Source organism: Vespa velutina, chromosome 2 (genome assembly GCF_912470025.1).
Source record: "Vespa velutina chromosome 2, iVesVel2.1, whole genome shotgun sequence".
Lineage (NCBI taxonomy): Eukaryota > Metazoa > Arthropoda > Insecta > Hymenoptera > Vespidae > Vespa > Vespa velutina.
Genome location: NC_062189.1, coordinates 14,813,319 through 14,837,658, shown reverse-complemented (window position 1 = coordinate 14,837,658; position 24,340 = coordinate 14,813,319). Strand labels below are relative to the sequence as shown.

The window sequence follows — 24,340 nt, the reverse complement described above, 5'->3', positions numbered from 1 at the left end:
CGGTACACACGGAAGCACGGCACCCATTCTGTTTTAGGATGGTCCTGTTATATGCCCTGGCAAACGTACGTATCTATACACACACATAGACACACACACACATATATATATATATATATCTGTGTATATATATACAACATGCATATATACTCATCTATGGCAGTCCGTTTAGCAACCTTAGCTCGCACGAAAGATCTCTTTAGTAGGGTGGATGTGTTTTACTATGTATGCAATTTGCGTCGCATATGTATGTATATGTATATATGTATGTATCTATGTATATATATATATATGTGTGTGTGTGTGTGTGTGTGTGTGTGTATGTGTGTAGATAGCTAATATGCGTTCCATTGGTGCGTTACAATTTCGTAATAATGGTATATAATAGTTAATAGTATCTTGCGATATTCGATGCGTATTGTCTCCTCGAACATACATTGTGATAGGCGTATCATATAATGTCGGTTAGATCATCACAAATCCTAGAATTAATTCAAACCCCCTTCCGAATCCAGACGTAACGCGATTTATGCGAACGGATTTGAAATCCGGTTCCGCGTATTCGATTGTCTCGTGTCATTACATTATATTACATTACGTTACATTACATTACATTACATTACATTACGCATAGCTTCGACGCTTTATCAAAGTGCTCAACGTTTACTTCGAAACATGCCTATATTCTCGAATAAGTACTCACGCTGTTAAATCGTTTTATAACGCACTAAAGAGAGACAGCTTAGGTACCTATGTACGAGCATAAAATCTGACGGATCCATACTAACCGATCTAACTTGCTTGAGGAAATAGGAGTAGGGCGTTAAAGTATAAAGCATGCATAAAATTTATTAATAACGTTTTAGCTACTTTGTTGAATATATTGAATGTGTTCGTTTCGTGGAAAATTTAAGGAATCTTATTTGGTCGTTGGCACGTTGGGGTCGATAAGAGAACTCTTATTACCATAGAGAATTGAACCCGCTTTCCTTCATTTAATATATTATAGAATTTTCTGTATCGTTCGTTTATAATTTTCTTAAACGTAGAAATTGAAGATAGAAAAGACCGATTAACGCGCTAATTGAACAACCAGTGTCAAACGTCCGGCGAAGAGCAATTCCGTCGTTAGGAACGGTGATAAATGAGAGGAGTGAAATGCTCACGACTTTATAGTCCAGGATAAGGCTCTGGACGACGTAGAAGGACCGTCGTCACAAGTAACCATCAAATCCTCTTTGCTAGGTAAAGCAGTAAATCCTCTTTAATAACGTGTACCTATCCACCTTTTGAGTATCAAGGAAACCCCGCAAGCAACCGGTGCTAACGAGAACGACCGTGTGCTGTTTGTGCTCTAAACGCCTTGTCTAAACTCTAAACATCCTTGAAAACGGTCATATTTTCACGATCAGATCTTATCTCTGGTGATTCATAACATAATAGTATGCGTACGTATATAAAAAGATCAAGATCGTATTAACTTGTCGAAGTAAGTGTTTTATTTTTTTTTCAAATACATTTTTACTTTCGACCAAATCCGAACATTGTAAACTCATCAACAAATGCTCATTAAAGTTCTTTTTTTTCTTTTGAGCACGAGTTCTATTTTCATCTTCTCCATCTTTTTAACTTCCATTTTCCTTTTCCTCTCTCTCTCTCTCTCTCTCTCTCTCTCTCTCTCTCTCTTTCTCCCTTTCTTTCTCTCTACATTCGGTCGTCGAGCGGTTATCCTCGAATTTGCATAAACCCAAGAGGCACCCGCGAGAAAAATTCAAACGCACCCGCAATCGGGCTCCTCGCTTATCGTAGCTTTTATTCAAACTACTCTACGTTTCGCTTCGTTTCGTTTCGTTTCGCTTCGTATCGTTTTTCCTTCCTCTTTCTTTCTTTATATTTCGTTCATTGTTCTCCTAACGAAATTTATCTTTACTCTTCAAAATCGATTTATCAATTTATAAATCCGTAGGATGGATGAATGTCCAACTTTTTCGCGGGTGAAGCTTAACAATTCTGTTTTTTATTGAATGACTTTTTTTTTTTATACCGCATTTTTATTGAATGCACTTAAAAAAAAAAAAAAGAGAGAGAGAGAGAGAGAGAGAGAGAGAAAAAGCACAATGGATTTTTGTGGTTTGACCGAAAAGTTTTTTGTAAATTTTGAATTATCATCGTTTCTCTTACACGCTTATCTATGTACATATGTAGCTTTTCTAGCTTTGTATTCTTAATTTGTTTATACCATCGTTGAAGGGCGTAAATGACACGTATATACTACGTACTTTATGTTTTTATTTTTAGTCCTCGATTGCTCGCAGAGATGTAAGGTTTCATTCGTGATATGTGCGCGCGTAATAAAAAATAAGTATAATTTTATTTTATCATCGTGGTTCGCGTATACCAAATCGTAAATGTTTAGTTGAAAGCGCAGAGTCCCTGTGTCGTTTTGTCTCGTCTCGTCTCGTTTAGTCGCAAAACAGGACTGTTTTAAACGTGGTACGGTTTAAAGCGTAACAAAACATTTTGCTTCGCGTGTTTCCGTAATAACGCCTATTGTTCTTCGGAATCTATTATTGTAAATCTTAGGTAGAGAACTGCTTTCATAGACAAGGCTGTTCCATCTGTTCTTAAGGACTAGTTTAATTTGAGCTCGATACGTTTTGGTTTCGCAATTAGTAACCTGTTAAAGTGTTATAATACTTAATACGGATTATGGTTATTGTTATATTTCTATCTTCAGTTTAATATTACATTGCCTTTGAAATATATATATTTTCTACGATCAAACAATATGATCTGTTAATTTTTAATTTATTAACTTGTTAATCGAGAAAAATGTGTTAATTGATAAAGAATATTTAATTTTTCTCACGATAAAAGAATAAATAAATCATTTGTTTCTTTACTATTATTAAAAAAAGCATTATACTTTTTAATTTTTCAGGATAATACATTTCAGATAAATATACATTAAGGAAAGGAACAAATACACGTAAAGATATATTTCATTTTATGGTAATTTAAAAATTTCTCCGTATTCTCTGTTCCGTCAAATTTGTTATTATTTTTGTAGGATGTACTTTGTGGATTACTCATTAAAACTTTGGTAGAACTATTTTTCCTTTATTAGTTATGAAATTGGTTAAAACATTTAAGTACATGTATGTAACTTATTAACTATTTAAATATGTACACAATGTAAACATCTTACATGTACGTACGATCTATAGCGAGCTTATTTTTGCGATTTTTTATTTTATGATAGAAAAAATTTCAAATTAGCGTTTTAGGTCAATGAGTAATGGAAGTTTTAAACTAGCACATCGACTGTTATATTTTCATTCGGTAAAAGTAATTTGTGTAGCTGCAGAAATAATGTTTACAATTACCCACTAATGTACCAAGTAGAACTTGGGTTTTTCTTTTAGAAAATCTAAAATAAAGGATAAAATTCTTAGAATAGAAGTTCATTTTTCTTTTGAAAAACTGTTAAGCAAGAACTCGAAATAAATATAATCTGAAAGTTGCTCGATAAAATATCATTGATAAAAAGGTTACCTACATAAAGAAATCTATCCGAGTCTCGCGAAAAGAATATTTTTCATTTCAATGCTGTTTTTCTTTCTTTAGGTAAAAAACAATAAAATGAAGATATATAAATGTAAATTCATTTACGTTCTTATTACTTAGCACAATAATGTTAGATTTCGATAGAATGTATTCCGTATAAATAATTAATAGCAATTAAAATCTATATGAAATCAGTAAACATATGTAGGTATTAAGTACAAGATATGTATGTATGTATGTATGTATGTATGTATGTATGTATGTATGTATGTATACTTTAGGGTAGTCAAGTAATCGAATAGAATTACTCTCGGCTCATCTAGTACTCGAGTAGAAGCCGATGACAGGGTGTGACGCACAACCATGTCTCTTGACAGGGCTTTCAGTTTTGAGGAAGTTCGATCATCATTATACTCACGGGAACGAAATCACGAGGGATAACGTGAGTTATCAGCTACGTAGGATGAAACTGTGCTGTGGATCGGATAAACGATGAAGCACCGCAATAAATCATAGTGCAATTTTTCAATATCCACGAGTATGACGGAGCCAGGTAGACCGAGCTTAAGGGGTCACGTTATACTTGTGCTAGCTTGGCAAAATGTCGACACCGTTTATCTTTCGGAAAGGGATGCAGGATAATGTATGAGCGTCACCTGACTTCTCTCTTTTCGATTTTGTCTATTAATTCAAAGACGAAAATACGACTACCGACGTCTATCGACAGAGAGATTAAATAAGAACGTAGATCTCTTTACAATTGGTTTAAATGAAATTCGTGAGTTTACCGTACCGGTAGAAGATAGTCAATTACGACAGTCTCCTTAAATTTGCTTTCCATAAATTTCTAGATAGAAACTCTATGTACCTAAAGTTCGAGTAAGGAAGATGAAGTTGTTAATGAGATAGCTCTTCCAAATAATTGTTCTTTTCATTTCGATGCACTTTAACTCTTGCTTTTTATTGATTTAATTTTCTTTCTCGATATATATTATTTTATGTATCGTACTTTCCATGATCAATTAACCAAACTACTTTGAATTTAAAAAAATACGATAGATGTTTGCAGAAGAAATCGGGCAAATGGGTAATAAATATCTTCTCTCTCTCTCTCTCTCTCTCTCTCTCTCTCTCTCTCTCATCGGAGGTCGACACGTTTTAAATGAGAAAGCGAACTAGTAAAGAGGCGGGAAGGTCTTTCAAGTAGATAGAAAACAATGACTATCACGCGACTGCACAAAGTTAAATTGCCAAGCACGAACGCCCTCAGCCACGAACCTCAGATACAAACATTTTACCTGACTTTTCTTTTTCGTATAAGAGAGCTTTCGCGTGTTTTTCTCTATTCTTCATCCTTTCTCTCTTTCTCTCTCTCTTTCTTTTTCTGTCTCTGTCTCTCTCCCCCTCTTTCATCCCCCTTGTCTTTTTCTCAAACTGACAGAGAAATGCGGAAGCATATCATTCATCGAAAATATCTTGAAATATAAGCTTTAGAAAGAAATAGTCTTCCTTGGGGGAATGAGTCTATTTCTATATTTTTTTGTTTTTTTTTCTTTATATGTTTTACCTTCCTACGAAATAAACGTAAAGTTTATGATTATAACCATCGAGTATGAAGACTCTATCTTTACTTGACCAGGTCGATGGTGAGCCATAAGCATCGACCTTCTCATGACGTTATTAAGCTGGCCAATATACGATCCAACCGTTATACTGCTTGCTATATTCTTTATACACACACAACTTGCTATATGTGTATCGTATAGACGGTGGAAAACGGAAGGCCGAAAAAGGGGGAGTTAGATAGTAGGTAGATAGATGAAGGGGAGAGAGAAAGAGAGAGAGAGAAGAGAAAGGGAGCTGGAAAAAACTCATAAGCTGGATTGGCAAACTTGTCAGTGAGCGGTCAATTGCATCTTGCCATCGAGCTCTCTCTCTCTCTCTCTCTCCCTCTCTCTTCTCCCTTTTTCGAGTGACAGAATTGCGAGCACTGGTTATTTCAGAAAATATCATATTGCCGAGTAAAACCCACTGTCATTTCAATTCTCTATATCATCGACGCTGCGTAATGACGTTGTCGAGGTACAATAGGGTATTATTACAAAATATGTATCACGCGAGATGCGATTTCGGCGTATTTTCAAAAAACGTTAAAGAGAAATGTGAAAATCGATGATGAAATAGGATATTAAGTGCTGGAAAATATCGATCCGATCGGTTTGGAAATATTTATGCTCTTTAATTTGCTTTTCAATAAAATACCCGTACGCGCATTAATATATTCTCTGTAAATAAACAAAATATATTTGTATCTGCGATAAATAGAACGTTCATTGAAATACAATTCGAACAAAGTCAGTGAATAATTCAGAACGAATTAAATGAAATATAAAAAGCGAAAGAAAGAACGAAAAAAAAAAAAAATATATATATAGACACACACACACACACACATATACATATATGGAAATTTAAAAGTTTTCTCGGTTGGTTTTTACGCTGGATCGTTGTTATCGTTAAATGGGCGTGGTCGAGATTTGGATAAAGGGAATTGTACATACGTATGTACGTTAATGCGTCGTTAATCGACAGCTCCCTGTAGAAGGCCGTCCTTTGTGCGTTTGCCATAGTTTGCATGAGCCCAGAAACTGTATTGCCAAGGCGACGTTTCCGTCGAGAGATCGTCGACGACAAAAGGATCGAGTCATAGGGGATATTTCGTCCGAACTCTCGAGAGCGCTCGGTTGGCTCTCTGAAATACGCTGTTGTCCTCTACTTTGCTTACGGTATGCGTATGCCTATGTATTATATAGATGCTGTTTGAACATGTGTATATATATATATATATATATATATATATGTTCTGTACCTGTCTCTTTGTGTATACACGTACATACAACATGATCTAGTCGAGTATCATGAATACATATACACATACATATGTACACAAGTTCTCACGTGTGTAATATTACACACGTCGTTCGTAGGACCATCATGTAAAACATAATTTTCATTTTCGGAATGTATCTCGACAACTAATAGGAACCTTTAGAACATACTACTTTACTAAGTTTCAGAGTATATCCTCCATTTTCATGTCCGTCCGTCTAGTTAAAGTTTGGTCGATAATGTAAAGGCTATTTACGAATGCGCCCTTTCCATTTCTCTTGAATTTTTCGTTTTTCTACGATAACGCTTCTCTTCTCTAACGGTCTCTGACAGTGAAACTACAGGTTTTGACAGAAATTTAATAACTTTTATGAACCATGACGTTTACCTATTAACCCCTCTCTCTCTCTCTCTCTCTCTCCTTCTTTCTTATTTCAGTTTTCTTTCTCTTTTCTTTCGTGAGTTAGCGTGAAAATACTCTCGCCACGATAGCCGGAAATACATCCTCTTTAACGCTTCGGTTGCAGGCCTTCGTCGAGAGTCACGACGTGCCTGCGATTAAAGGCACGTTCTCAGTCAGATGTTCGCGTCACGTTCGATAATTTCTTACCGAGAAAGAGAAGAAGAAGCAGAAGAAGAAGAAGAAGAAGAAGAAGAAGAAGAAGAAGAAGAAGAAGAGAAAGAGTAGGAGGAAGAAGAGGAAGAAGAAGATCGAGAAAAGGGGTCGTGACAAAGATTCGTCGACGTTTAATATCGCGCATCGTTTAAAATCCGGCACATTAATCTTCGGAAATTTGCGGGGATGGCAGAAGAGGTTCTCTCTCTCTCTCTCTCTCTCTTTCTCTTTCTCTTTCTCTTTGGTTGGTGACTCCCGACGAAAGTACATTAGTAAGTACTTGATCCTCGTCGGCACTTTGTAGTCCGTCTTTTGGCAAAAGAACGAGAAACTCCTGACGACGCATTCTTTTTATTGTTTTTCTTTTCTATCCTTCTTTCTTTCTTCTTTTTGTTTCTTTATTTATTATCTTTTTTTTTCTTTTTTTCTTTTTTTTTTTTTTACTTTTATTTTTTATTTACGTACAACTATAAATAACGTAAGATCATACTTAAGATCAAAGAAAATATTTCCAATTTGAAATCCTTAATGGAAATACGATTTTCTCTTTGTTGTTTACCCTTTTTCCCTTTTTTTTTGTTTCTTTTTTTTTTTTTTTTTGTTTTTTTTTTTTCCTTTCTTTAAGACGACACAGTAAGATTTTTTATTTTTTATTGAAATACGTGTATATGACTTCGTCCAATGCAATGACATCTTTCATCAACGTGTACTTAACTCTCTTTCCTCTCAACATTTTCCTTCGGCCTTTAGCTCTTCTCCCTTTGCAAACTACGAAATGGTAGATACGTACTAACATAGGTGAATGTACATATCTAGATACTCATCGTTTCCGTTCTATCTACGATCGTCTCCGTTGCATACAACATATGATATTCTCTCGTACGTAAACATAGAGAACATTCGATACTTTCGTAACATTGCTATTCGATTTCAAAGGTGATGATACATCGTGAGTCATTATGAGATTTACTATAGAGAGGTTTCATCAGATTCACATTATCAGTTTACTTCCTATATAACTGATCCATATCTTACAAAGTGACTTTACAATACCATTAATATTAAGATAAAGGAAACATTAATGATAACGAATTAGCGATTATCTTAAAAGTCGTTATACTTAACTCCCAATAGGAATCAGTCATTCTGATAAGGATCACTTGTAAAAAGGAACGACTAAGGTTACTCTTAGAGTTATCTTTCTCTTTTAAAGAAGAAGAACGTTGGCTCTACGAAACGTCGAGTATAAAAAAGGAGAGAAATAAGAGAAAGAAAGAAAGCTTATCTAGTCGGCGCGTGCACTCGCGAAGGGCCGTTTGTCCTCCGTACTTCACTTCCGACCCTTCAGAGTGAAGAGCTCGATACCCGTAGAGAGACCGATGCTTCCCTAAGGACAGGAAAAATATTCATGCCCGTGGGGACGCATCTCGCACGAGAATCTCGCTTTATGTGCATCTTTCCTCCCAACTTCCTCCTCCTTCAGACCCTTCCCTCCCATCCCCCATCCCCCCATCCCCATCCCCATCCCCATCCCTATCCCGTTCGTCCAACCCATCTACCGCACCTCCTTCTTCTCGGTCGCCTCTCTGAAACCTCCTCCCCTTCACCGTGCACACTGTTACGTCTTACCTCCTATCTTTTTCCCTCAACCCCTTTAGCGATATTTCCTTTTATCGTTCTTATTTCTTTCTCTTTCCATTTCCTTTTTTCTTTCTTTCTTTCTCTCCCTCCCCCTCTTTCCGTTTTTTTTCCTCTTCCTTTCCCTCATTTTCCTTTTTTTTTCTTTTTTTTTCTTTTTTTGTACACACGCCAAAGACCCTTGTTTCTTCGTGCACGAAGAGACGAAGAAGATGACGTCCCTGCTTTGACAGCTTTGCATAAATTACAAAAGGCTCGACAGAAACTGCTCGAATTCTTCTTAGCCTCCTGAGTAAGAGAAAGAGAGAGAGAGAGAGAGAGAGAGAGAGAGAGAGAGAAAGATACTGAAATAATGAGAGAGAAAGAAGTTACGTACGACTCGGAGATAGTTTTTTTCCTAGAGATAGTGAGGGGGAATGATGAGGAAAAAGTAAAAGAAAGTGAGAGACGGTAGAAAAATAGAGAGAGAGAGAGAGAGAGAGAGAGAGAGAGAGAGAGAGAGAGAGAGAGAGAGAGAGATAGAAAGAAATGAAGAGAAAGAGTGTGGTCGGTATAAAAGAGGAACAAAGGAAGACGAATCCGTAAAAAGATTTATATTATTTGGTGCGCGTAACACCGATGAGAAACTAACGCTATTTTCTCGATAACTTTGTTACATTTCGTTCGTGCAAAGAGCCTTTGTTTTCTATGAAAGTGTGCGCATTGTCAATAAACGAGTCGTCTGTTATTCGTACATTATATACGAAAAGAGAGAGACAGAGAAGAAAGAAAGAGAGAAAGAGAAAGAAAAATAGAAAAAAATTCTACGTCGTTCCTCGATACTTTCGCACGTATTTATCGTACGAATCCTTTGAATCAAGTGAAAATCCTATTGAAGAGATTCGATATTAAATCAAACGAAAGATCGATATTGTATATATATATATTTGTATATATATATATATATATATGTATAATATACATGTAAATATATATATATATGTGTATGTATGTGTGTGTGTGTGTGTGTGTGTTATAGATTTGAGAAATACGTCCTCATAACATTTTACGAAATATTTTGTCAAAAGGTAGGCTCCATTGGGAATTGAAAACGTTTTTCTAAAGATTTCGATTTGACGTTTGGTATGTATCGTCTGTGGCAGAAGAAGGGTCGCTATACTTTTGACCATCAGTCGAAGGAAATCTATCTAGGATATTATTTACCTTTGTCGAGCGACCTGGCCAGGAGGATTGTCGGCAGGATCAAGAAGACCATGTACCACGATAGCCGGTCCCGCATTCTTGCGAGGTTCCGAGTCCTCCTGGGAAAGGAAACATTGAATTTTCATTATTACTTTATGATTCAGTCGATATTTCTCTTTTTCTATCTCTCTATTTCTATTTTCCGTTTTAATACCGTGAGAGAGATAGAAAGATTTTGCAGCTGTGATGCAAATATATATATATATATGTGTATGTGTGTGTGTGTATATATCTAAGATTGATTCATAAATAAGTGTTGCAATAAAGTAAGGAGTTTATTTCAATAAAACGACACTTGAAAAATGAAGTAACTATTACATTTATCGACACTCTCGTTGCCATCTTACTACTTTTCATTCGATGAATAATTTCGCTATTGAAAAGATTTATACATTTGTACGTGAATCGTTTTGTAGATGATATTGTTAACGAGTTTGGTTCGTTCCAATTTTATAATGCATCTAGAATTCGTTTCGTTAATAAACGTTCGATCTCGATACTCTCTATTAATAAAACGTATGAAAAATTACGTTCGAGAGGGAAATATTTTTTGACAAATAAAACAGAAAGAGAGAGAGAAAAAAAGGAAGGAAATAATAATTTACGTGACGTTTACGCGACAGGCGGGACTTTTCAAAATGCAAAACAATTCAAAATGCTCGAATGCCGTTGAAGAGAGGAATCGCATAAATCGTCACGCTAAACCGCTTCGTGTCGCGATGTGTTTCCTTGACGATTGAAACTTGCGAATATCATCGAACTTTCCATCGTCATGTTTCTATATTAAGGTGCTTTCATCGACATTAATATTCTTTTGGGTAAACAAAATGACTTTTACGCATTTATGTCACTGTATCTCTTTTTAGATGTGAACGTAGTACGTAAGTACACTTCGTGTATTTATATACGTTTATGTGTTACTATATAATACGTGCATATTGAGTATTGTACGATAATGAAATTTGAAGAACTTCGATAACTATGTTGAGAATACGATATGATTAAAATATTGTTGGACGGATGTTTTTTTTCCCCTACTTTTTTTTTTTTCCTGTAAGAATTTTAGAAAACTACGTTAGATCAGTTGGATATAAATAAATTCATTCAGACTATAAACAAATTCATTCTTTAGTTATAAACAAATAATTTTAAATTAAATTCGGACAAGAAACGTTCGTAAATTTATGCGTAACATTCTATCTTTTTTTTCTTTCTTTTTTTATTTTTTTTTTTTTTTTTTTTTAAACATTCCTATTGAATTATAATGCATTATTAAAAGAAACACTCAATATAGCTTTTATTTACGTTGTTTTACCTTCAATTCATTGCGAGTTATTTCACTCACGTAAAGAGAACAGAAGAGTCAAATCAGGCATTGTCGTATCCAGACCAGCGGATCGACGAATTCGTAACGATTAATTCGAATCCAGTGGCACAATATTTGTGATCGCTGGGCAGTTGCGTAAAGCGCAATTATTTGTCAAACAACGCGTGCTGATTAAACCACATGTAGAGGATAAGAGAGAGAAAGAGAGAGAAAGAGAGAGAGAGAGAGAGAGAGAGAGAGAGAGAGAGAGAGGAAGATGGATGGGATGTTAGTGCGATCTATAGAAAGGTAGCAAGAGTGTTACGTTTGTTTCTTTTGACATCTGTTGCATATGAACCGATAATTCAATCTTTAAAGTTTCATTCGTTAACGAGCTTTGTATTAGGGCGAAATAAAGTTGTTATTAATATGAAGAAGTGCAACGAACGATAATGAATTTCTCTTTGCTTTTTCTATTCCTTTTTTTAATTGTTTTTATTTTTTTTTTTTTTTTTTCTTACATCGAGAAAGTAATCGTACGACCATCGTTTCTTTTATAAAATCATCGATAAGTTGTCTCCTTTTCTTTCTTCTTCTTCTTCTTCTTTTTTTTTTTTACTTCGTTTCTTCGCCAATATTCGTCCTATTTTATTCGAAGAACGAACGAACGAACAAACTTTATGAAGCTCGCTGGAGAACCGATCCGACCGTAAAAGTTGGAAATTTTTCGCATGGAAAAATGCACGGACGAACAAGTAGGAATGATTGTGGCCCGTTAAACGTTCCCCTGAGTGAAATCCTGTTTAATGGAATAATAGATCACTGGTCGGAGCTTAATGCAATGTCAATATTAGAGAATTGAAACAATCAACGTGAACGTCCCAACGACAGCGTGTATACGAGGTGTGATTTTCATCGAATCTTTGTGATCCTTTTATTGTTTCGACTATAGAAAAATTCATAGATTTGTTTGAATATTTGAATGTTTGTTAAAACGATTAACTAAATTACATATTTTTTTTTTTATGTCTTGCGAAGAGAATGAGTTAGCATCTTCGTTTTAAGTTTTCCGCGTTTTAAGCTCCTATCTTCATGGTTATTCTTCCTCAAACTTTTCATCGTAGGTCAATTTTCCGTACGAGAAAACGCGCCACTCGAGCTTCTTGTATTATTATTTTCTTTCTCTCTCTCTCTCTCTCTCTCTCTCTCTCTCTTTCTCTCTCTTTCTTTATTTCTTTCTTACTTTCTTTTTCTTTAACTATTGACAAGATCCGAAGAATGAAGTAAATCGTTACTCATACAAATACGTTTGCAATTTCTTTGCAGTGAAATATTTTTTACTTAATCGGCAAGTGGTACCGTTTACCTAAAGGTTTTCTATCACTGTTTAGTAAACATTTGCTTTTCGCTTTTACGCTTGCTCTTTCGCTAATGGAAGCACCTGCAAATTTCGTTAGAAGAGATTTCTTTGATCCCGTGCTAGTTTCATTCGTGCTCCGATATAGAAATTGTAGAGAAATACAGAGATAGAGAGAGAGAGAGAGAGAGAGAGAGAGAGATATGGAAGAAGACTAAATCGAACAAGAAAGAATAAAAAAAAGTTGAAGGTGAATGAGGACGGAAAAAAAATGTATCAATGATCTCACCTCGATCAAGTCGAACGATCCAGTCACGATTCTCAATAGTCTCATGAAAAATTTCAACGACAAAGCGAACTGAAATTAGCACGATTCATTTAATTTCTTTGATTCGATTCTCCAAGATGATATCTCATTTCGTTCTTTACGAAATATTTTAAGACTCGATCACAAAATCAATTCCATTTTTTAAGAGTTTACAATGGATACGTGCTGGCGCATACGTACGTTTATGTATACATATATACAACTACGTTATCGTTTATCACGATTTTTCACGTTGGAAGTATTAAAAAAAACTGAACGAAGGATGAGAATGATTGAGGTATGGTTGTTGGAGTTGAAAACTCGGACATTTTTCAGCATGCGCGCGCTTATACTCTCTCTTTTTCTATCTCCCTCTCTTTCTCTACTGCTGCTCGAGGTTGGCCGATATTCGAGCGTGCACTTTAAGAGTTTTTAATCAGCAAACTCGTCTCTCTTTCTCTCTCTCTCTCTCTCTCTCTCTCTCTCTCTCTCTTTCTCTCTCCCCCTCTTTCGTTCTCTTCGGGAGAGTTTTTAATCGGTCCTTAAAAGTGGGTTTCTACTTAAGCGAACGAGTTCGAATATCAAGAGTACGAAAGCAGGATAAGAGCATCGGCTCTTTTTCGAGTCCCTCTTCCTTTTTCACCTTCTTTTTTTTCTTTTCCTTTTATTTCCTTCCCTATCAAAATCGAACAATTAGAGTGATATTTCGATGCGATAGATATACGATGATAAAGATTTATTTCTCGAGACATAATATAATCTTCGTTAACATATTCATATTTGTGTTCGATATCAACAGAAAATAATTTTTGTAGATTAACAAAAACGGATTAGAAATGTTCAACAATTTATAATTATAAAGGAAATAGTCCGTAGAGAGTACGTGAAAGAAAATATTTGCGGAGTATATAATTATTATTATCATTATCATCATCATCATCATCATCATCATCATCGTTATCGTCATCAATCCTCTTCTCCTTCCTCATTCTCTTATATATCCTTTTACTTGAAACTCGTAATGCCACTAACGTGATTCGTATCTACATGCAAGGTACCTCCTCGTAACGAGCAGTACGGCCGCGAGCGATAGCGCGCGTTAATTCACGAGACGACGAGCCACGAAGGAGGATGGGACGAAACGAGATATTAAGCGCCATAATTGTGCCTTACGTGGGAGGATGTAGTAGAAACGTAGAGGAGAGTATCTGGGTTCGAGGATCGGCGAGATGCTACGACGTCTGTGAGCATGACAAGAAACGACATGATATATATATATATATATATATATATATATATATATATATATACAGAGAAAGAGAGAAAGAGAGAGAGAGAGAGAGAGAGACAAGCAAGCAAGAGGGTATACACCCTCTCGTGTATCCGCTCGCGCGAAGGATGTAGGGTGGATGCTCTAACGAAGAGATGGGAAAGAGGAACAGAAGTAATCTTATCCTGACTTTAATTCCAGCTCAGAATTGCCTCTAATTACCCTAATTCCAGAAAGCGTACGCGTCGAAGGAGCGGTTGCCTTTCACGAATTCAGGTGATCTTCGAGAGGGCTCCGAGATGAAAAAGAGGAGGAGGAAAAGAGGAGGATGGTAGAAGAGAAGTGAAGAGAAGTGAAGAGAAGAGAAGAGAAGAGAAATGGTTAGGTGTAATTCTCATTCGAACGAATATAGAGACGGATAAAACAGTGTTAGGGGAAGAAAGAGGCAATGGTGATGACGGGTATGAGGAAAAACCAAGAGGAGGAGAGAAGGATAGGAGAAGAAAAGGGGAAGAAAGGAGAAAGGGAAGGAGGAAAATACGGAAGGAAAAGCGTTCAGGAATAGCTCGAGATAGCTCGAAGCGATTCTTCAACTAGCTCGCGGCATTAAGTTTGGTAGGGAGGAAAGGTCCGGTAATCGCGACCATCGGCAGGGGAGGGTAAGGATGGAAGTGTAAGAGGGGGGATTCAATAAAGACGAACAAACTTTCCTCGACTAAGATGTCTCCACCCGAGGCTGTTTCCTCGGTTATCGTGACGATTCGACGATTCTAATTATCGCGAATGAACGACGATAGCAATACCGACCAATGATTTTCCCTTAGCGAATCATATTTCTTTATTTTCATATTCTTTCGTTATTTTTGAATAAGCAAAAGATATCTATTCTTAAGATGGTGGTACCATTTAAAATATTTTACTAAATTTTTTACTCATACGATCGATCATTCTTCGAAATGAATAGAATTTTATCGAATTTTGCTCGGATGAAGTCGTTTTAAAAAGATTTTTATAGCACATGTATTGGAAGTGTTTTTGATCGGTATAGAGACCGGGACGAACGTAATTATGTGAGAGGATGGAATTTTTCGATAGAGGAACGACTATTTTTCGATCGGAGGTATGTATTTTCTATTACACTCTGGTGGAGCACTGAGAGTCATCGAGAGAGAGAGAGAGAGAGAGAGAGACAAAGACAGACAGACAGAGAGAGAGAGAGAGAGAGAGAGAGAGAGAGAGAGAGAGAGAGAGAGAGGAAGGAAGAGGATTGCGGAGAAAAAAGATAGAGAGAAAAAGTAAAAAGGGAATGGGAAGGAATTATTTTTCTCCGTCTCTTCGTCCGTCCCGAGGGATCGTTATTCCTCAATTTCGACGAAGCACTCACTCTCTCTCTCTCTCTCTCTCTCTCTCTCTCTCTTTCTCTCTCTCCTCCCTCCTCTTTTATTCTACGCCCCTTTGTGTTCGATCCGATTCGGCCTCAATTTTGCGGACGACTCGGTCTTGTACGCAGTGACGGGGTCGCGATCTGAAAAATTATTCTCGATTACGATAATGAGAGGAGGCGAAGTGAAAAAAAAAAGATGGAAGAAGAAAAAAGAAATAGAGAGATGATAGTCGGCGTTGACTCGAATCCGTAGAAATCTAGCGGAAGGCTTCGCCTATAGGATCGACTCATCCCTTCTCATCCTCGTCCTTGCTAACCCTCATTCTCCTCTCATTCTTTCGTCCTTCCTGCCCTCGATTGCACCCTTCCGTCGTTACGCTATTCTACCGTCCGTTGCTTCAGCGTACTAGGACTCGTCCGCCATTTATTTAATTAATTTCACGGTATTCCATTCTTCCTTGAGTCACATGGAGAAGAATTGCTCGTCGTAGTACACAACGAGTAGCGAGACACGAAAGGCTATTAGAGGGTTGAGTATAAACAGAAAGGATGTAAAAAGAAATGGAAAAAAATATTCTCTATCTCTTTTCTTCTCTTTTATATTGATTTTATTTTATTTCATTTCATTTTATTATTTTCTTTTTTTTAATTAATTCCTTGGATCTTCGCATTGACGATTTAATCACTATATGTTTTTGTGTTACTCGAATTAAGATCGTTTTAATCTTTTTTCCATTCTCATTTCGATTATTCAATCGCAATGATTTTAACGTTATTGTATGTAATTTAAATGTATACGTTTATACATTTCCGTTTAGTCTCAGTTCAGTTATCGATTCGTCATTTCTTTCTTTTTTTTTTTTTTTTATGTTCGACATCCTTGTCAATGATATTTTTTGATTAAATTCCATCTTTTGTCTATGAACAAAGGAGATTTTCGATCACTTCGTTCATCTTCCATCCTTAATGGTCTCGAAATCCACAAAGTAAAAGGATCTTCAAACATATCTTATATCAGTTTCGTCACTTCATCCACGGAAATTTTATCTTTCATTAAATAAGCGACATTTTGGTTTGTCATCTAAATAATATTTTATTGCGATCATAGAAGAATTAGAATTCCTTCGGGGAATTGAATTGACGCGATAAAATAAATTGAAATGTATGAATCGATTTTTAATTGATAAATTAAATTACAAATAAACGATTCATGTGTTGTTTGTCTTAACGATAAATTAACGCCTAAGGAAAGAAGAGAGATAGATAGAAGTTCTGTTACAGAGAAGATAGAAAAATAAGTAGAAAAGGTTTCTGCTCGCCGTTTGTTTTTATCAAATTAGTCGCAATAGTTAATTGGAGAGTGTTCGGTTTGCTGCTTCTGCAGAAAGTATATCACTTACTTGACGACGAGAGACGATTTAGTTTTTCGATTGCATTAAAACACTTTGACGATTCGTTCTAATGGAAATTGGATATGCGCGTAAATGCTAACGGCGAAAGATAACTTTTTGCTTTATTTTTTTCTATTTTTTTCTTTTTGTTTATCATTTAGAATATATGCTCCTTTTTTTTTTTTTTTCTTTACAAGATCATCTTACAGGATCGATGCGTTTTTAGTTTTTTCAAGCGTGTTGTAAATGGATCTCATTCATTGTCAACATTCTTAACATTTCCAATAATAAATAAAATATTTATGTGACTGACATTTAAAGTAATAAATATTGTATCTGATGTATACGTATTATAAAGAGAATTATGATTATAATAGATGTTTTTAATAATGTATTTTACTATGAAAGAGGATTTGATAGAAAACAAAAAAAAAAAAAAAAAACAAAAAAATTATGTAGATCTTTCTGATTATTTTTATACACTTAAATTATTTCTCATGAGCTATGCTCATATATTATAGGTATATTTAAGGTTTGCAAGTTTAAATTTAATCAATTTCGAAGACTCAAAATCTCGAGAAGAAAATAATACTTTGAAATAAATATTATATATACATCATATAAATATTATATATCGATTAAATTGTGATATTCTTATCTTTATCATAATATTCTTGTGAATGTTTTATCTATGGGAATATCAATCAATCGAAGATCATTTCGGATATGTACGACGTCTTATTCACGCTATCTCGTGTCTTTCACGATCGTCGATTACGTGATACGAGGATATTATGGAAACACCCGACGGCTTTGCAAGATGTTCGCATACGCGGCACGTATTTACATGTTGAATTTACATGAACGTGTCGAATACCTTTGCTCCGTTCGGACAAAGGCAAACATTCCAAAACACGTGTATCCGATAGCGCGGTACGATAATAACGTATCGAATACCACGGACAAAGTTAAATGCAGGGCATGCGAAAATGGAATTTATGATGCTTCCTACGCTCTGAGTTTATCAACGAGGTGTTTGAAGTGTTGTTCATGGAAAGAGCAGCATGTGTTTACGTACACGTGTAAATTGGTTTTATATATATATATATATATATATGAATGTATTTGTATGATAAAAAGCAGTAATGCCGTGTGGGTTTGTATATATTTAATTATTTTTGTTTATTCCCATAATAATCTTTTAATTGAGAACAATAAGAGAAATTTATAATGTTGTTGGAGTATAATTTGTTTTTTCTTTATCTTTTTTTTTTTTTTTGCTTTTCTTTTTTTTTTTTTTGATATAAAATAAATTAAGAACCATACTGTTCCTATAATATCTGATATTATTCTCGGTTACGTAATTAAATTCCTAACAAAGATAATATTTAATAGTCATTGTTAATCGTATTCCTAACAGAAGCTATTATCGTTTTTCACTATTCATCCATACATATATGTACGTAGGTATATATATTTAGGAAAAGGATTAACGTATGCAGGTGCATATAAATTGTTCCACCGGACGTAACGGGTTCCGATTTTCGAGAAACCGTAATGAACGATCATTCACGATCATTCACGATCATCCCTGAAACGTTTGAAACAAGTGACGCATTATTCGAAACTATGAGTTGTTCGAAGCAAGCAAATAATTGTGTTCTCTTTCCCCAAACGGTGTTTACCACGAATGAACGATTTTTAGTAACACTCACTTGCTAACTCATAATTACACTTGACTCTCACTCTTTCTCTTTCTTTCTCTCTCTATTAGAAATAGTAATAGTAGTAGTATTACGTAGCAATTTCAACTTTGCGCAAGAAACGTTATGTTATTTTTTGGCTGCCACAAAAATTGTTCAATTTTCTGTACTTTCGCCATTCCAAAAATTTTTCGACTCGTTAGTTTTCTTTTAGTTTTATCATTTCAATTATATTTTTTTCAATTTTGAATTTATAGGCTTATCGTCTTGTCGGGAGTGCTTTGTTGGAGGAAATCGATAACAAAAAAACGAATGTTTAATTAGAATATCTTTTTAATGAGAATTCCTCATTACCTCAAATGTATTCACGGTACATGTATATATATATATATATATATAGATATAAAGAAATTTTGACTATCCATTAAAAGTATTAATGATTTGTGAAGCGAATTGAAATAAATTTCTATTATCTTCCCTTTATCTATTTTGGCTTTTATGCTTATGCATTGTTAGATTTTCTATTGCGTAAATTCAAAATTATTTTAATTTCGTAATGAGAAAGCGTTCGAGATTTTTTTGTCTAGATCTTATTTTATTCTGTGCTCCACAAATCATTCAAAATTCTAATTTCTTTCGAAAGGGAATTCATAAGAGATGTAAATTAAAATTACTCTTGTGATTAACTAAAGATGAAGAGAGAGAGAGAGAGAGAGAGAGAGAGAGAGAGAAAGAGATAAAAAAGAAAATAACAAGCAATAATAATTATTTAAAGTTACGAGCTACCAATGAAATTAAAGTTAATTACAAAACAAGATAAACTGAGTATAATTGAGAACAATTCTAAAATAAAGTTAAACAAAGAAACATAATTAAAAATAATAGTATAAAGAGAGATAAAGAGAGATAAAGAGAGAGAGAGAGAGAGAGAGAGAGAGGGAAGGAGGAAAGAGCAATAAATAACGAAACATAATTTTACATTGCTATCGTTGTCCGTATAAAACGAGATCGCTCGATTTTCTTTGCTCATTCTCGTTATCGGTTTGCATTTAAAGCGACTCGCATAATAACAGTTATCCCGAAATGTCGTTGCATATCATTAATTGCATTGCTGATTAATTATATGTAGAAGGCTGGTGCTCATAAAACATGGCGAATTAGAGAATTTCGACGAAATCAGCCGAGTGGAATCGTAAATATCGTGAGTCGATTTAAAACGAACTATGGGTACAACTGTTTAAATATATACAAACACACATGTGCGCCCGCACATACATACATATATGTATATATATATATATATATATATATATATATATATATATATATATAACTGTGGAGAATTTATAATTTACAAATATGAATGCAGTCACCAAGAGGTAGTCGTAATGCGTGCGTTAATGTGCGTTGATTCGTCGATAAGCTTGGAATGAATTTTGTGATTTGTAGGTATGTAAATTCCGTGCGAAAGAGAAACGTTTTTGTTCGATAACGTTTACTTTTTGTATTAATACGTACGTTGGCGGACCATAGGGAAAATATAACAAAGGGTGGTGACTATTTTTCCGATACTCGTAACAAAATTGTGTATCGATATAAAACTCTCTTTCTCTTTCTCCCCTTTTCCTGTTTTTCCCCCACTTTTCTTTTTTCTCTTTCACTCTTAAAAATAACTTCTCGTCATCGGACAACAATGTTCACATTGCCCAACGAATTTCTCGCGTCGTTTAAATGATCAATCGGCTTTCGGGAAGTCGTCGTTTCCAATTTCGTTCGTGGATGCGCGTGTCACCGCAGCGTGTACTCAGCAGTACAGGAGGAGGGAATCGATGAAGAAATCAGGTCAATAAAAATTCGCATGTCCGTCTGGAATATCTGACATTAAAATACACGCGATAACCGGTTCTTAAAACCGTTATATAGTGGGATAGAACGAATAAAGTAAATTTGACAGGGACATGAATTCGATTTTTGCCCAATGTATTTTCAAATGACCACTGGCAGCCACGATTAAAACAGATGTGTACGTAGATACATACGGGCACGTTCGCGTGAACGTACCACGTCGGATTTAGTAATGAAACGAATCTCGATAAAGCCATTCGTTAGTCGTTCTCTCGTTCATAGTTTTTTCCTTTTTTTTTATTTTTTTCTCCTTTTTTTGTTTCTTTTTTCTTTTCTCTTTTTCCTTTTTTTTTTCTTTTTTTTTTTTTTTTTTTTTTTTTTTTATCTTTTAAAAGCTTCTATAGTGTTTTTTACTCGTTGGAAACGAAAGAAGAAAACATGAAAGAGAGAGAGAGAGAGAGAGAGAGAGAGAGAGAGGAGTAAAGTGAAGAAAAAAAAATATATCATCGATTCAGGTTTGGCGTTGGAGCGTAGGCGAGACACACGCGCGCATTGTTAAAGCGATATGCGCATCCGAGAGAATTGCGCTCCGTTTTACTCGCTTTACTCGCGGCGCCTGTAACTATCGCGAGCAGCTTGGTTTACAGGGTATGTGCAGTCTGATGGTACATATATACATACATTGGAGAGCGGTGGTGCAAGCCAGGCTCGAAGGCACAAAAGGTCGTTGCCGGTGGTGTCGCGAACAGAGAAAAAAGCTGTGCGAGCGTGCTCCCGAGCGGTCATCACACACATAGAGACATATATACATACACACACACACACACACACACACACACACACACACGCACACACACATATATATATACATGAATACATATAAAAACGTGAGACGTGTAAGTACGATACACAAGGAAAAAGGGAGAAAAAGTGAGAGGCAAAGAGGTAACAATAGAGATACGAGAACACGAAGGTGAAAATACGTGAGAGTGAGTAATAAAAGTCGACTCGGCACACTTTTCCCATACGACTTTTTTATTCCTCCCTCCTACCTTCTCCGCCTCCATCCCCGTCCCCTCTCATCGCCATGAGGATCTTTTCCCCTTCTTATAATTCCCATCTTGGAAGGACTATCTTTTTCTCTTCCTTCCCTCCTATCTCTCTTTCTGGTTCTTTCTTTCTTTTTTTTTTTTTTTTTTTTTTTTTTTTTTTTTTATTCTTTTAGTTTCATTCCATCTTCTCAAGCCACACACAATTCTCGTCCATTGAACGTACGGCAAAGGAACCAGCACGTGCGTCTAACTGACATACACGTAAAAACATACTCGATCGTTCTTTTATGCGTACGACTTTAACCTTTAGTGATCATCAAGTGAGAAGTTTTCTTTCATGATTGATCGTCAATGTTTGGTACGTGCGTTTTAGTTTTGCCGAAAAAAAAAAAAAAAAAAAAAAAATAGAAAAAAAAAATCTAATTTCGAGCCGAGACAATAGGGCTTTCTTTTTCCTGTTTGTTGTTTTTCGTTTTTCCTTTCCGTTTCTTTCTTTTCTTTTTGTTTTGTTTCGTTTTGTTTTGTTTTCTTCTTTCGTCAGAACTCGTGGCAATTTTTAGTTTACAATTATTCCAAGGGTAACGAAATAAATGTATACATTTTGAAGGGAATTGCTTTGCGAGGAATATTTCCAAGTTTCTCGTTTAAAAGCTTTCATTTTGACATTTCTAGTGCGGGGATGTATGCTAGTAAAATCCTCGGTTGTAATGACGTCATAAGCTATGTATCCATGTATCCACGGACGAGCGTGACCTTTCGACGCTCGAACCTCGAAGCTTTTTCGTTCGTAACGCATTCCTAAATGCGATTTGTCTGATTGTAATTGCACTGACGGCTCTTTCGAACTTTCAATTAAGAATCCTGAAGTAATATCAGTTGCGTTCACGTGGTTCTAGCGCAAGTAATATTTGGCAAATATTCACAATTTTGTGGACGTAAAAATCGAAATGCAGAGAAAAGGGAGGAAAAGAGAGAGAGAGAGAGAGAGAGAGAGAGAGAGAGAGAGAGAGAGAAAGAGAGAGAAGAAGAGGACAAAAGTGGGCCAAACGAGTTGGAATTTAATTTTACGCTTTATTACACGTTTCGCTATAATTACACATATACATACACACACACACACACAAGTGGGAGTTGTATAACTGCATCTGATATTAGCTTTCTCTCTCTCTCTCTCTCTCTCTCTCTCTCTCTCTCTATCTATCTTTATCTTTATCTATCTATTTATCTTTTTGTCTTTCAGTCTTTTGTTATCCTTTATTTTAATTTTTATATTTTTCTCCATATGTTCTCAAAAATGTTGCTTCATATATCAATTTTTCTTATTACTCCATCTTCTATTTATTCTACATTTTTGTATATTTCTTTATATTTCAATTATTTCCTTTCATTATCATTTATCATATTTCTTAATTATATATTCTAAATATATTCCATGCTATTCTATTTTATCCTTTCAATATCATTCATTTCTATTTTATTTTATCTGTCTTCCTATCGTTTGTTATTATTCGCTGAACCATCCATTGTTCTCTATCTATGGAAAAAAACAAGACAAAAATCTGTTTCATCTGTTTTGAAGAAAAGGAAGAAAAAAAAAGAAAAAAAAAAGAAAAAAAAAAAAAAGAAGAAAAAAACCTCGTAAAGGAAAAAAATGAAGTACGTCGAAGTTTTCAGAAGTTATTTTTTAAATTTGTGGCACACACCATGTCAAGAGTATGAGTAGGAGTATCCTATTCTGCGACATGGATAACCGAACGAACTCTTGGATTATTTTTTTCTTCACATCGTATATCACGAAGAATTTTTCTTCCTTAAAGCACGAATAATCCTTTGAAGGATTTATTTTCTTCTCCGCGGGCGTAATTCCGCCGCGCGACGCTTTCCCACCAGTCGAGTAAAAAAAAAAAAAAAAAAAAGAAAAAGAAAAAGAGAAAAGAAAAAAGAAAAAAGAAAAAAGAAAAAAGAAAAAGAGAAAGCAGACAGTGGTTATACGAGAACTCGCGATTGCATCGCGTGATAAACGATGTTCTTCGGAAGAGCTCCGAGCGAGCAAGTGAGAGAAAGAGAAAGAGAAAGAGAAAAAAAGGGTAGATTCCGTGCGACCGCATCCAAGAATCGAATTCATACGTTTTTTACAGTCACTTTTGGAAAAAATGTATATCTATAAGAGATTAGAATTCTCTCAGGATTGGTTTACATGAGACAAAATATATTTAGAATGACGTTTATTGAAAAATTGTTGTTCTATATTCTTTTCTCTCTTTTTTTCTTTTTTTTCTTTTTCTTTTCTTTTCTTTTTTTCTTCTTTTTTTTTTTTTTTTTTTTTCTTTTAATAACAAACGATGAAAATCTCGCAACGATTTGCCAAAATTAATAACGTTTTTTTTTTTTTTTTTCATATTCGTGATTAGAGGATTGGTTTTTTTTTTTATATCTTGAATGAAATATCATTGAACAAATACGATATGTATTTAATTACTATTAAAAATGTTTATTTGCTTATAGTAACTTTTGGTGAATATTCTTTCACGATTCTTATTTAAATTACCCGATATGAAACGTTTTCTTCTATTTTATCGGACATAACAGCGAAATCGATGAAAGAAGATGAAGAAGAGAATGATAAAAAAAAAGAAGGGCAAATAACATCGAACGAGATAACTTCTCTTTTGTATTCCGAATATACGTCCACGATATCGCTGGCATGTCTCTATTGGTGGTAAATATTGAATCTTACTGATCATCCTGTACAATTACGACGAGATGATGTGAA

General features: G+C 35.0%; 1 protein-coding gene across 10 annotated transcripts in view; it reads right to left on the bottom strand.

The window, feature by feature from the left end:
* Nucleotides 1-24,340, bottom strand: part of LOC124957848 (zwei Ig domain protein zig-8) — a 195,643-nt gene that overhangs the window by 71,015 nt on the left and 100,288 nt on the right. For 6 of the 10 annotated variants that reach the window (XM_047515274.1, XM_047515266.1, XM_047515275.1 and 3 more), the window contains 2 exons: nt 21,568-23,101; nt 9,914-10,011 (listed from right to left, as the gene is read on the bottom strand). In XM_047515274.1, the coding sequence (XP_047371230.1) occupies nt 9,914-10,011; nt 21,568-21,635 (166 nt within the window). In that variant the 5' untranslated portion in view covers nt 21,636-23,101. The remainder of the gene's footprint in view (nt 1-9,913; nt 10,012-21,567; nt 23,102-24,340) is intronic. The other 4 variants (XM_047515272.1, XM_047515273.1, XM_047515271.1 and 1 more) reach the window with 1 other exon arrangement.